Genomic DNA, 13,087 nt, shown 5'->3' with positions numbered 1-13,087 from the left:
GGTTCCCCTTGTGTACATAGGATGTGCCAATGGTACCTACCTCCTGGGCGGGCGACTGGAAGGGTGGGACGCGTCCCCTGAGAGAGCCCTCAGGACAGCCCGGCGCAGTTAGACGCCGTGTGTGCGTCGTGTGTCGGCTGGAGTGTGTGCACCTTCTTGCCTCTACTTCTGCGTGTGATGGGGCGACATCGCCCTGCAGAACTGCTGTCGCTCCTTGGAGCCCCAGCGCACAGGTCCAGCCTCCTCTGACATAGCTAATCACTTCTGTGCCGCCCTGGTCACCGTGGGGCCCGCTTAACCGCCTTCCTTGAGACTGAGCTCTGCTGGTTTAAGGATAAGGGATTACACAGGCTGCTCAGTAGATGCTTGGTGAAGGAATGCATCAACATAGGACTTCCCTGGTGGGCTCACACGGTAATAATCCACCTGCAGTGCGGGAGACCCGTGTGCGAGCCCTGGGTCGGGAAGATCCTCTGGAGAAGGAAATGGCAACCCACTCCTGTACTCTTGCCTGGAAAATCCCATGGACCGAGGAGCCTGGTGGGCTACAGTCCATGGGGTCGCAAAGAGTCAGCACGACTGAGCAACTTCACTTTTGAAGCACATGACTGTCCTTTGCAAGGTAACTGAAATGCTAACCTTTTTGGAAAACCTCACAGCCATCCCTTTTCTTGTGCTCACTGTCCCAGACTATTCTGTACTTTCAGATTCCATTCTGCTGGCATTCTCTATGTAGCTTCTGAGACATGCTCACTGGGTGGTTTTAACTATTTATTGTCATCCTGAGGAGGAGACATTAGTAGGTTAGTGAAAAAATTAAGGCACGGAAAGGACAAGTAAATTTCCTACAGTCACACATTCGGTAAGGGCTAGGGTGTGCACTGGGTTTAAACACCTGGGAAAGCTTGGCACGCCGCTGCGCGCTCTTGTTTAGGCGCTGTTCTGGCAGGTGAAGGGGGTAAAGGTGGAGTAACCCCTGACCCTGTCTTCATGGGCTCGTAGACTGTGCTGTCCCAGTGTGCGATCCGACTGATCTTTGAATGGAATCAAACATCATCCTGACTTGAAGGAACTGGCAGTAGCGGAAGACAAGACAGTCTTACCGCTGACTCCGCCATGCCCCCACCACACACCTCAGGGCAGGCTGGGGCAGGGTGCGGGCAGCAGGAGCTCCAGAACAGACAGATGTGTCTTCCCTACTTAAGCCTCAGTGTCCTGTTTTCTCCTTAGGAGACTGAGGTAGGAACTGCCATTCTCTCCTTTTCAGATGAGGCTGTAGGCGCCTCCCGGAGCCCGCACTGGGAGGCGGTGCTGCGGTGGGGTCCTAAGTCCTCACTCTTGTCTCCACCTCCTGGGCAACACGTGCGTGTCCTCGAATGACCCAGAGAGCACTGTGACTTTTGGTTTGGGAGCTCAGCGGTAACGAATCTGTTTGCAGTGCAGCAGATGCGGGTTTGATCCAGGATCTTCCCTTCTCATGGAGGAGGAAATGGCAACCCACTCCAGTATTCTTGTCTTGAGAATCCCATAGAGGAGCCTGGCGGGCTACACTCCGTGGGGTCTCAGAGAGTCAGATGTGACTGAAGCAACAGCGCACACACACAGATTTTAGCAATCAGTTCAGTTCAGTTGCTCAGTCGAGTCCAGCTCTTTGGGACTCCATGAATCACAGCACACCAGGCCTCCCTGTCGACCATATATACAGATACTGGCACGTATATGAACATAACCAGCCAAAGACAGGCAATGCTGCCGCAGTCTCTGTAATTGATGGTGGTGGTGGTGTTGACATAAAGAGCTACTCAGCTCCTGGTTCCCTGGCTTCTCTTTCTCTCAGCTACCAACCTCAACTCATCTGGCTGCTTCACCTGGCAGAGTGACCTCTGAGCACTCGTTTGTCCTGCTCTTTTCTGGTTGCTGTTGTTTCGCTGTAACCTTGGGTGTTAGGCACAAGGTACCAGCACTCCCTAGCGAATCCCCTGGGTTCCTGGTCTGCTCTTGACTCCATTGTCTGGCAGTTTCCCCTCAGTAATTGAGATCAGTTTTTGTAGCCAATAGATTGGCCTTTCTTGGACTGTTAGTTTCAGTGGCCTGAGGCATAAAAAATGGTGTCTTCCAGTTCATTAGACCCGTCAGTGTGTCCCATTGCGGTAGTGGCTCCATTCTGGGGACCCAGATTGCCAAGCATCAGAGCTCAGAGTTGCCAGGACCAGTGAGAGACAGTTCTGTGATCTGCTTTTCAGCGCACCCAGACTCTGCTGAAGGAGTACAAGGAAAGGGATAAGTCCAACGTGTTCCGAGATAAACGCTTTGGGGAGTACAACAGCAGCATCAGCCCGGAGGAGAAGATGATGAAGAGGTTTGCTCTGGAGCAGCAGGTAGGGGAGACCGGGGAGGGTCCCCTGCTGTCTCCTTGCCCAGAAGTCAGGAGGAGGAGGCCAGTCCCCCTCGTTCAGTTACGCTTCTGTGGGTGACAGCGGGGAATCATGAATGGTGTGGCTCGCCTGGCTAGGCCTAAGGGGAAGCAGCCTTCTGCACACACCAGCTGGGCGGAGAGATGCCTCAGCCAGAGTGCACAGCAGTGACGCATCCTGGAGGGGGTCCGAGTGTGGTGGTGAGGTCCTAGTGCCATTTCCCAGCGCCTTAGATGGGCCGGTTGATTTATTTACCTTCTGTAGGTTCTGTTTCTGTCTGAATCATTGCTCAAATGACCCAGAATCATCTTAAAGCAGCATTGACGCATTGCACAAAAATGAAAAAAGTAATTTTTTTAAAACTTTAAATGAATATGGAAATTTTAGGAGATGGACTTTTTTTCTGTCCTGTTAGCGACAACATGAAAAAAAAAGCATCTACAACCTAAATGAAGATGAAGAATTAACTCATTACGGCCAGTCTTTGGCGGATATCGAAAAGCACAACGACATCGTCGATAGTGACAGCGACACTGAGGGCCGGGGAGCGCTGTCAGGTGAGGCCCGGGCACCCGCGTGCTCTGCTCCAGGACGCTCTTCCTGCCATTCCTGCCCAGACTCCGAGAAAATGCAGCTGCAGACCTTTCAAAAGGTGTATGCGTCCATAAGATATACAGACTTCTGTAAGCTGAGAAGGCACTTCTGTATGCTTTCTCTTGTTCGAACTTTACCCCAGCTCATTTTACCCATGAGCTCAGAGAATTGGGGAGATTGTCCATCCGTTGTAGGTAAAACCCACCGTGCTAATCCCTGGACAGCACTTCTGTGCAAACCCACTCTGCTTTGCTACCACTGAGTCATTGGTTCTGACCAAGTGTGTTCCAGGACAGTGTTTATCTAGTTCTCTTAGGCTTTGTTTACTCCAGAACCAATTGTGGCAGTTTTGTGGAGAAAGGAACATTGAGCTGCTTATTTATAGGTAGTAATGAAGGAGATATACATCGAACTGAGTTAACATTGACATGCAGCTGAACTGAGTTCGGAGTCAGCTCAGGTCTGATCATCTTGGGCCCTTCTATAAGGTCGGGGTCGTGTCACTAGGGTTTCACCCTTGTGGATTAAAATACCCTCTGTTCAGCATCTTCAGAAAAGCTGCTGCTTCCTGGTGTGTGGAAAGCCAACACATTAAACCCATGACCGCCTTTTGGTTTGTGGGTGACGCGGGGGCAGGAGGCCTGGGAATGAGGGTGGCCCGTGGATCATCCACAGTACCAGGAGGCGGGCACGACTGCTGAGGCTCTGTGGTTGAGAGAGAACGTAGTTCATCTCCAGAGCCTTTCGTTTTGCACTTTCTGTTGTTCAGAGCTCTTCACACTTCACGGTTAACGCACACTCACCTGCACTGTGGGTGAAGGGCCCGTACGTTTGATGGCATGACCTTTATCACATAGTCGGCAGCCCCCCGCCATGTTGCTGCGAGGAGCTGTGGTGTCAGGTGGCTGGGGAAAGTGAGCGTCCAGCTCCAGGTGTTGGTCCTGGGGACTCAGCTGTTCCTTTGAGGCTTCCTGTCCTCCTCTGGTTTTTATAGCAAGCTCATCAAAATCTAAGTAACTTGTACGAGAAAAGCCTGTTAACTTCTAAAAATATATTTACTGTACCTTTAACAATGAACCATTAGGAAACATTCTGTTTTGTTCAACTACATAATACGTGTTCTCCTTGCTTAGGAGAATTCCATCTTAAAAGTCAACTCAAATTTTCTAATTAAATCCTGTACTAAGTGCGCCAACAGATTTTATTTTTCCTTTGAGAATCCTTTCTGGGATCTTTCATGTCCTAGCACCTTGTTTATAAATTTTTATTTTCAGAAAACACTGTGAACAATCTTGAGTTAGTAGAACACTACGTGACTGTGGTTTCTAATGTGCAGAGCATTCTGGGAAGCAGAGGAACCAGTCACTGACCCATTCTTGTGTCTCTGGGCTTTCTCAGAGGGGCTCGTCTGGTTTAAGTGCCACTGTACGTATGATCTCAGTGACCACCCAGTGAGAATTTCCTCTTGAACGTGGAATGGGTTCTCAGGACCGAGCTCGGAGAAACACTGGCAGAGCAACTGCAAAACCCGCTTCTGGGGGGGCCTGGGCTTCACGGGGTTCTCTGCTCCATTTGCAGCCGAGCTGACCGCGACGCACTTCGGAGGCGGAAGCGGGCCGGTCCCCGGGAAGGCCACCCAGCAGCCCAGCGGGGGCGAGGAGCCACCCAAGTCCCGCAGGGAGCTGATTGAGGAGCTCATCGCCAGGTCCAAGCAGGAGAAGGTGAGCAGCTTCCTTCGTGCCAGGGCACCTCTGCCCTGGGACTCAGCGCTGGGACGCCCCCGCCTTTTCTCGCTGGGCGGTTTTAGGTTGTATTAAAACTTTCTGTGAATGTAATGAAAGTGGTCGCTTGCCTAGGAGCACAGGATGCGTGGTAACGCCATCGGGCAGGTACCCTGATGGTTTCTTGTGTTTGGGAGTTTGATTTGGGGGACGGGTGTTTTGAGTTGGTTTTGGCGCATATCAGGAGTCGAGGAACAGCCTCACAGCGGGGACTTGGTTCTGCCTGGTGGGCTCCTGAGAGGCTCCTTTCTCATGGTCTGTTTGAGTCGGCAAGGTGGGTGTTGGCTGAGCGGTTGTCCAGTGGGGCCTGGACACCGACAGTAATGGGGTGTGTTCCATCTGTGTTTTTTCCCCAGAGGGAGAGACAGGCTCAACGGGAAGATGCCCTTGAACTCACAGAGAAGCTAGACCAAGACTGGAAAGAAATCCAGGCTCTCCTGGCCTGCAAGACGCCCAAGTCTGAGAGTGGAGGCGGAAAGGAGAAGCCCAAGGTGGGGCGGACACGTCTCGCTTGGCCTGGCCTCGAGCCATGCACTTATTCCACAGATAAGGGGGAGCCGGGCATCTGCTCTCCTTTCTAGGACCTGAGTGTTTTGTTGAACTTTGATATTGAGGTAGCTGATGTGTGTTCCGTTGGGGTGGAAGTAAAGTGGAAGTTATTTCAATATTTACTCCAGAAAAATGACACTAAAGAAAATGGTGGTTTCTTGGTATCAGGAAGACTTGGGGTGGGGGAAGACCTTCAGGGGGTATCCGAATTTTAGTGTAAGTGTTGAAAAAGCTGCCGTCTTCTGAGTCACTGGTTTCTAAGAAATAGTAGTATTTCACCAGCCTCCCCTGTGGCCGTCTGCACATCCGTGCGTCGACCTCCCTGTTCTTTCCTCAGGACCCCGTTTGGGGACTTAATGCCTAAATGGGCAAGGGTCGGTTTTCTTAAAGCAGATGTATTTGGAGAAGAATTTTTGTATGTGGCCCAGAAGTGCCTGCCAGGCCTGACCGGGACCAGTCACACAAGCAGAGAAGGCTCGGGACACAGCTCGGCCCTTCCGCAACAGCGCCCAGCCACGAGCGACACGCGTGGGGAGCCGATCATGCAGGTCTTTTCTATTTAGAAAAAATTCTTCTGTCTGCCCTAGCCTGATGCATATGACATGATGGTTCGTGAGCTCGGCTTTGAAATGAAAGCGCAGCCCTCTAACAGGATGAAAACGGAGGAGGAGCTGGCCAGGGAGGAGCAGGAGCGTCTCAGACGCCTGGAGGTACTGGCGGGGCTGGGGGCACTGCCCTGGGGAGCCTTTTATCAGTGGGCTCTTTATAGCCTACGGATAAGTTTCTGTTTGTTTACTGTGGTGATGAGGGTGATGGTTTAGTCCATAAGTCCGACTGTTGTGACCCCGTGGACTGCAGCCCTCCAAGCTCCTCTGTCCATGGGATTCTCCAGGCAAGAATACTGGAGTGGGTTGCCACACCCTCCTCCAAGGATCTTCTGACCAAGGGATGGAACCAGGTCTCCTGCACTGCAGGCAGATTCTTTACCAACTTAGCTAAGAGGGAAGCCCTGAAATACTGTTTTACTATATTTTTGACTATAAGCAAAAAAAAAAAAAAAAGCAGATAATACCCAGTATAACAAAAATGACATTTTTTCCTAATTCATTTACCTCAAAACAGCTGCTGGCGATACAGTGCACTCCTGTCTCACGTTTTTCTCTTAAAAGTTTTTTAAATTTTCCATATGTTACAAACAAACACGAAATAGAGGCTTGCTCCTGCGCTTCTGGCTGTTCCTGCTCCCGTCGGGGGCCGCCTGCGGTGTGTCAGGCCTCAGCGTGGGGTTGGGTTCCTCTCCTGGGGTCTGGCGGCGAGTGAAGTTCACTCCGGTTGGCGGGTGTCACTTGGTCAGAGAAACCTCAGTCTAACAGGGTTTTTCCTTCCTTGTGCCAGAAGTATTTCTGCTGCGATACTTGTTTTTATTTTTGTTAAATAAGTGTTCCATACGATGCGTGCCGAGGGCTGCCTGTCTGGCTGAAGACAGAAAGCAGAGGGCAGGCCTGATGCAGCTGCGAGGCCGGGGGCGCTGGGCGGCCTGCGTCCCTGCCCGGTGCGCGCTCAGCAGCAACCCTCCTCCTGCTCAGGCCGAGAGGCTCCGGAGGATGCTCGGGAGAGACGAGGATGCACACAGCAAGAGACCAAAGCACCTGTCGGCCGACGACCTGAACGACGGCTTCGTGCTGGACACAGATGACCGGCGCTTGCTTTCTTACAAAGTGAGGTGTTTGCCTTCTTTCCTGGTTTTCATTTAAAGCGGCAGATTTTCTGGTTTCTCACCTGATAGCTTTACCACAGACGGAAACTGTCTTTCTAGAAACAGCTAGCTTCTCTGCCCAGAGTCCTGGTGGCAGGGACCGCAGAGCGCGGGTCCCAGGCCTTGAACCCATGGACGCGCAGCGGTCTCGAAAGGGTGGGAGAGGCCCGGTGCCCCCAGGCCCCTAGCCCTCGGGCACGGCCACAGCCATACTGCCTGCTGTACCAGAGTACTGATGTGTCTGGTGTCCGCGCTCTGTTCGCAGGATGGGAAGATGAACGTCGAGGAGGAGCCAAGTGGGGACTCCAGTGGTGGGGAGAGCGGAGAGGAAGAAGAGGAGGAGGGTGAAGGCTGGAGCGAGGGGGGCCCGGAGGACAGTGACAGCCCGGACGGCCACTCAGACCTGGAGTCTGACGCCGACAGCAAGGACGCCCACAGCGCCGACGGCCTTGTGGGCCGGGAGTCTGACGCCGACAGTGTGGAAGTGCACGCGCAGCTCCAGGGGGATCAGCGTCCAAGCCCTGGAGAGCGGCTGCCAAGGGACGACCAGGCGGCAGCCAGGGCCCAGCTGCCCTACACCTTCGCAGGTTGGCAGACCCCTGGCGTTGAGGTTTCCGAGTAGCAGGGGGACCTGGCGAGGCTGCCCGGCTGGGCTGTGTTAGCAGGGGGGCGGGGCCAACCCGGCCACACCCCCACCCTGCCTGTCTGTGCCAGCCTGGCTCGCAGACAGACTCGGTCATCCTTCTCCACAGCGTCCCCCGGGCCTGACCCCAGGGCTCCGGGCGGCCTCTTGGCCGTTGTGTGACTCCGCAGTGCTGAGGGCTGCCAGGGGAATCTGTCCTCCGGGGGGATCTGTTGGAACTCGTGATACTCACATAAGAAGAGGGTTTCTATGATACGGGCGGAACTGTCTCCGTGGGGGAAGCAAACGGAGTTCTGTTGCTTAGTTTGTGTTCAGTATTCATGTTTGTGTTACCGGAAATGTGAGTAGTTCTCATTTTACAAGATAAGTGTGGAGTGTGTTTTGTGCTTTTTGTTTGTTATTTTGATAGTTCCCGAATCCTGCGAGGAACTGAAGTCTTTACTGTCCGGAAAATCAATGGAAGACCAGCTTTTGGTTGTGGAGAGAATTCAGAAATGCAACCACCCAAGCCTCGCAGTGGGGAACAAAGCAAAGCTGGAAGTACGCTGGCTGTCCCCCTGCGGCACCAGGAGTGGGCAGAGGCCTGGCAGCCACGGCACCGACGGCCACCGAGCGCTCGCCGTATTCGCGGCTGGCTACTTTCCATGGGGGCGGGCCAGCAAGCGGGGCCTGGATGGGTGTCGGCTCCGGGTCCGTGGCAGGCCCGGGGGTGTGAGGGGAGCCCCGGCACTACCCACCATGAGTCTACCCTGCACGAGGGTTCCGGGGAGTGGATGCTGGGCGTGCGCCTGTCCTCTCCCAGTAAAGCCGCTCCCTGACCACAGCGGGGCTGGTCACGTTCTCCATCCAGGAGTCTGGTGTTGCCTCCCGGCCGAGGGAGCCACACCCGGGCCCTGCACACCCCGCCCTGCAGCCTGCCTCCCATCTTGCACCCATCCCTGCAGCCCTCGACACCGCCGGCCATTCGAGGGTGTGGGGGCGGGTGTCCTGGGTGGGGCTCTCTGGGCTTGCCCTGGGCGCTGACCTACCCTGTTCCTGCAGAAACTGTTTGGCTTCCTTCTGGAATACATTGGAGACCTGGCTGTAAGCGACCCGCCAGACCTCGGCGTCATCGACAAGCTGGTTGTGTGAGTGAAAATTGGGGGTTATCTGGAACCAGGGGCCAAGTTGAACAAATTCTGTGCCATTCAGTGAAGTCGTAAAGTGGCTTCGGCATCGGGGAGGCCGCCTTGGCCCTGCACCCGCAGCGAGCTCCGGCCCTCAGTCCTGTCCGCGTGTTCCCCACCGCCCTGGACGGGGGTGTTTTAAATGCCGAACAAATGGGCCTGTGACAGCTGCGCCCCTTCAGGCTTGTTCGGAGTATTTGCTGGCTCATGTGTTTCGTTCGCTGTCTGCTCCTGCCCCCGTGGGAGCTCTGGGCTGGGTCTACACCCTGTGCAAAAGGGCCCCTGCGGGCAGAGCTACTGGCTCCGGGGCCCTGTTGGCTGGAGCAGGATGCAGTGGCCAGGGTGCTGAGTTGGGGGCGGGGGGTGATGACAGCAGACACCCAAGGCCGGCCTGGGCTGCACGCCCTCCCCTGTGCAGCCTCTGCCCCCAGGAGAGCTGGCGAGGCATCCGTGGGTTCAGGACACATGGGACCTGCTCCCCGGGCTGTGACTTGTGCAGACGGGACTCATTCTGCCACCACTGCCAGAAAGTCACAACCAGGATTCTAGGAGAAGGTGAAAATGAGTCCAGATTATCACAGACACTATTGGAAAAGTTCCTGGGTCACCAGCACGGCCTGTCAGGCATAAGAGTCAGGGCTTCCGGCTCCAACGTGGTAGGCAGCTGACGCCACAGCAGAATGGTGAATGTGAGGTTTCTTATCTTTGTTCCCTGCAGACATCCTCCCTGACCTGTGTTTCTGATTAACAGGCCATTGTATAACCTTTGCCAGATGTTTCCTGAGTCTGCAAGTGACGCTGTGAAATTTGTCCTCCGAGACGCCATGCACGAGATGGAAGGGACCGTTGAGACCACAGGCCGGGCAGCCTTCCCAGGCCTGGACGTGGTGAGCGGGGGCTTGCAGACATCGGCCGTCCTGTGTGGTGTCCTGGCACGGAGGGGTGGGGGCTTCTAGGGGGTGTCTGCCCAGCGCCTCCAGGGCCATCTGGGGATCGCACGGGACCAGGCCCGGGAGGAGTGCTGACGGTTAACAGTGAGCTGCCGTGTGCTTGGAACAGAGTTCCTGGTTTGCTTTCTCTGTGAACAGAGCCGTTCACACTGGGCGCGTGTTTTTCTGAGGACGCTTTGACGGCTCTGAGGTTTCTGAGGTTTCACACACTCCAGGGCTGTTGTCCTGTCCGCTCACTGGAGGGATCCTGCTCAACTATCTCATTCTTTGCTCTCTGGGTTGAAAATGAGCTAACGGTGCTGGCAGGAACCTGCGAGTCCAGGCTTCATGTTGGTGGTTAACAGGCTTCTCAAGCAGGGGCCTGAGCCAGGGTCCGTGGCTTCAGCCCTCCTGGGAGCCGCGGCCCCTTCCCTGTGGAGCCGTGTCCGAGCGGACCCAGCTGGCCTCCCTGCAGCGACTTCCTGCGGGGCAGGCCGGCATTAGCCGGCCACCTGGGCTTCACCCCAGTCCCCATCTGGGCTCGCGGGCCGGGCCTTCCCCACTGCGGGCAGGAGCAGTGGCTGCAGTGCTCCATGACCCGTAGGCTGGCGTGAGGGTTTAGGAGTTGATGTCACCGAACCAAATGGCTCCACGCTTGCCCTATGCTCGCAGAGCCAGTGAGCGGTTGTGAGTCCTGGGGAAGGACAGCACAGCCTTTACTGCAGGCGCTGGACAGGGACGGGCTGCTCATGCTCAAGAGACCCAGACTCCCGATGGGTTTCTGGGGAGGGGTTTAAAGGCAACTTTGAGGTGAGGGTCGCGGCTGTGTGACCAGCTCGTGGCCTTTCTGCTGACTGGTTGGTGGCGAGCCTGAGGTGTCAGCCTCTGCTTCCCGCCTGTCTGGGGCCTAGTGTCCTGGCAGCATGGGTCACTGTCCCCAGCGAGTGGGGTCTGCTTCTGTGATCAGCACAGAGGCGCACAGCAGGCTGTCCTGTGCGTCCCTCCTCTAATCTGGGTGGTGGCCTGCTTCTCCAGCTCATTTACTTGAAAATTGCTGGGATGTTGTTCCCAACCTCTGACTTCTGGCACCCGGTCATCACGCCTGCGCTGCTGTGCTTGAGCCAGCTGCTCACCAAGGTACGTCAGACAGTCCCCATCAGAGCCTGCTCCCCTTGGAGTGTGCAAGGGCCGTGACTGAACAAAACCCCCCTGCAAGGGCCTGCGAACACAGCAGGCCGGCAGTGCCCCTCCCAGAGCCCCTGGACAGGGTGACAGGGCGTGGCATCAGGCTGGCGGTGCCCCTCCCAGGGCCCCTGGACAGGGTGACAGGGCGCAGCATCCCGTCAGACCCCTGCTGGCTTTAAGAGTCCAAACTGTTCCTTCTCCTCGATGGGCATGTGGTCGGTGCCCGCTTACTGTGGGGGTTATAACTGGTTCCCCACGAGCGGTGGACCTCGTGGTCACAGAGTCCTGTCTCCGGGGCCCCTCGTCCACCTCTGCTCCACCGCGGAGGCCAGAGTCCTGGGGAAGCTGGGTGCCTGCCAGCAGGCGTTCCGGAACATTCCTGACCAGCCCTGCACTCCTCGCCAGTGCCCTGTGCGGTCACTGCAAGACGCTGTCAAGGGGCTCTTCGTGTGCTGCGTGTTCCTGGACTATGTGGCTCTGTCCCAGAGGTTCATTCCTGAGCTCATCAATTTTCTCGCTGGGATTCTTCACATGGCAACTCCAAACAAGCAGAGCCAAGGTGAGTTGGTTCCAGGAAGCTTTTTCAAGTACATTGTGCTTCAGAAATTTAAAGTCTTGAGAAATAATTCATAGTCAAAAAAGTAGAAAGCTCAGAGCGTGGGAAAGTTAGAAGACAAAAGCGCTGTCGTCCAGAGCAGCCTTTCCGCTCGTGCGGACGCGCGCACACAGCCTCACTGTGAAGTCAGGATCACACTGGGCGTGCTGTGCACAGTAGCCGCTCTCCACGTGGCACAAGTGAGCCGAGTGCGGGTAAAGGACCCCCAGGTGGCAGACTCTGCGCCAGAAACGCGCGAGCATGGTGTTCCGGGTCGGTCGTGAGTGGAAGCAGTGTTGGGGGTGGGGATGGAATAATGGTTACGGCTTATCGAGTCTTTCACTTGTTTCATATGGTTAGACGCCATCCTGCCCCCGCCCGGCCAGCTCTCCTGAGGGGCCCCTCACCCTCCTCTGCTTTTCCTTGGTCTGTCGCTTCTTGCTGATGCTCAGTCCAGCGTGCCCATGAGGGCAGGGACTGCCATGCTTGGACTTGGCCCAGGTGCCCCTGCCAGAGCTGCCCCTCATCTCTGGTGGTAAACACAGTGCATGCTTGTCCAGTGAACTTCCGCAGGCTTCACCCTGCAGAGCCTGCCTGCAGCCCGTGATCTCAGGCCGTCTCTCCCTGTCCCACCCGGAACCCAGGTTACACTCTGGTGCACCCTTTCAGAGCACTTGGGAAGAACTCGGAGTTGCTTTTGGTTTCTGATGAGGAGGACATGGCCACGTGGCAGAGGAGAAGCCTCCCCCTCCAGTGGGCAGGCGGCCTGAAAGCCCAGACTGAGACGGAGGCCAATCATACCAGGTACATGCAGGCCCGGGGCTGTGGGCTGTGGCACCAGCCTGGACTTCAGAGGCCAGGCCAGGAGCCGGACAGCACCCAGCACCGTGAAGATGCCCTGCGTTATCGCTGCTCACTGGGTTTATCTGTGGGAAATCCTCAGGGTTCCGCAGAAAGCTATTAGATCTAACAAATGAGTTCAGCAAAGTGAGGTTTATTTAAGATGAGGGCTTCAGCCGTCATAGTGAGTGAGTCAGTTTTCCTGGGTCTCTCCCATGTATGTGGGTTGTTCAACTTAATACCAAGGTAGAGCCACTCTTCTCAGTTGTCCCGAAGCCTTCTTCCTGCTCGGGAACACAGGATGTCATCTTCAGCTCCTGCCGTTCCCCGCGGCCACTGCTCAGGGCACGTGTCTGACCTGGAGGCCCTTGGCCCGCGTGGGGGAGGCCTCCACCTCCAGGGAGCTGCTGGCTCTGGGTGATGGGGCCACTCTCGTCCTGCAGGCTGTCCTGCCTGGCCGTGTGTCTGGCTCTGGTGAGGCGCTGTGTGCTCGCCTATGGCGCCCTGCCCTCCTTCCACGACATTGCGCGGCCCCTCCGAGCCCTCCTGACGGAGCACCTGGCCACCCGCTGCTGCCCGCCCACGCTCCAGGTGAGGCCAAGTCTGGGTGCGGGCAGGGGGGCAGGGGTTTCCCG

The 13,087-nt window shown here is 56.0% G+C and overlaps 1 protein-coding gene across 1 annotated transcript in view; it reads left to right on the top strand.

The window, feature by feature from the left end:
- Nucleotides 1-13,087, top strand: part of NOP14 (NOP14 nucleolar protein) — a 15,272-nt gene that overhangs the window by 716 nt on the left and 1,469 nt on the right. The window contains exons 2-15 of the mRNA XM_010847958.1: nt 2,244-2,378; nt 2,830-2,971; nt 4,587-4,729; nt 5,146-5,280; nt 5,926-6,048; nt 6,925-7,056; nt 7,360-7,681; nt 8,147-8,277; nt 8,779-8,864; nt 9,655-9,790; nt 10,868-10,969; nt 11,423-11,576; nt 12,257-12,416; nt 12,896-13,043. Of these exons, the coding sequence (XP_010846260.1) occupies nt 2,244-2,378; nt 2,830-2,971; nt 4,587-4,729; nt 5,146-5,280; nt 5,926-6,048; nt 6,925-7,056; nt 7,360-7,681; nt 8,147-8,277; nt 8,779-8,864; nt 9,655-9,790; nt 10,868-10,969; nt 11,423-11,576; nt 12,257-12,416; nt 12,896-13,043 (2,049 nt within the window). The remainder of the gene's footprint in view (nt 1-2,243; nt 2,379-2,829; nt 2,972-4,586; nt 4,730-5,145; nt 5,281-5,925; nt 6,049-6,924; nt 7,057-7,359; nt 7,682-8,146; nt 8,278-8,778; nt 8,865-9,654; nt 9,791-10,867; nt 10,970-11,422; nt 11,577-12,256; nt 12,417-12,895; nt 13,044-13,087) is intronic.

This window comes from Bison bison, unplaced genomic scaffold (genome assembly GCF_000754665.1).
Source record: "Bison bison bison isolate TAMUID 2011002044 unplaced genomic scaffold, Bison_UMD1.0 scf7180017849866, whole genome shotgun sequence".
NCBI lineage: Eukaryota > Metazoa > Chordata > Mammalia > Artiodactyla > Bovidae > Bison > Bison bison.
The sequence above is the reverse complement of the archived record's forward strand: the minus strand, read 5'-3'. Positions and strand labels throughout refer to the sequence as shown.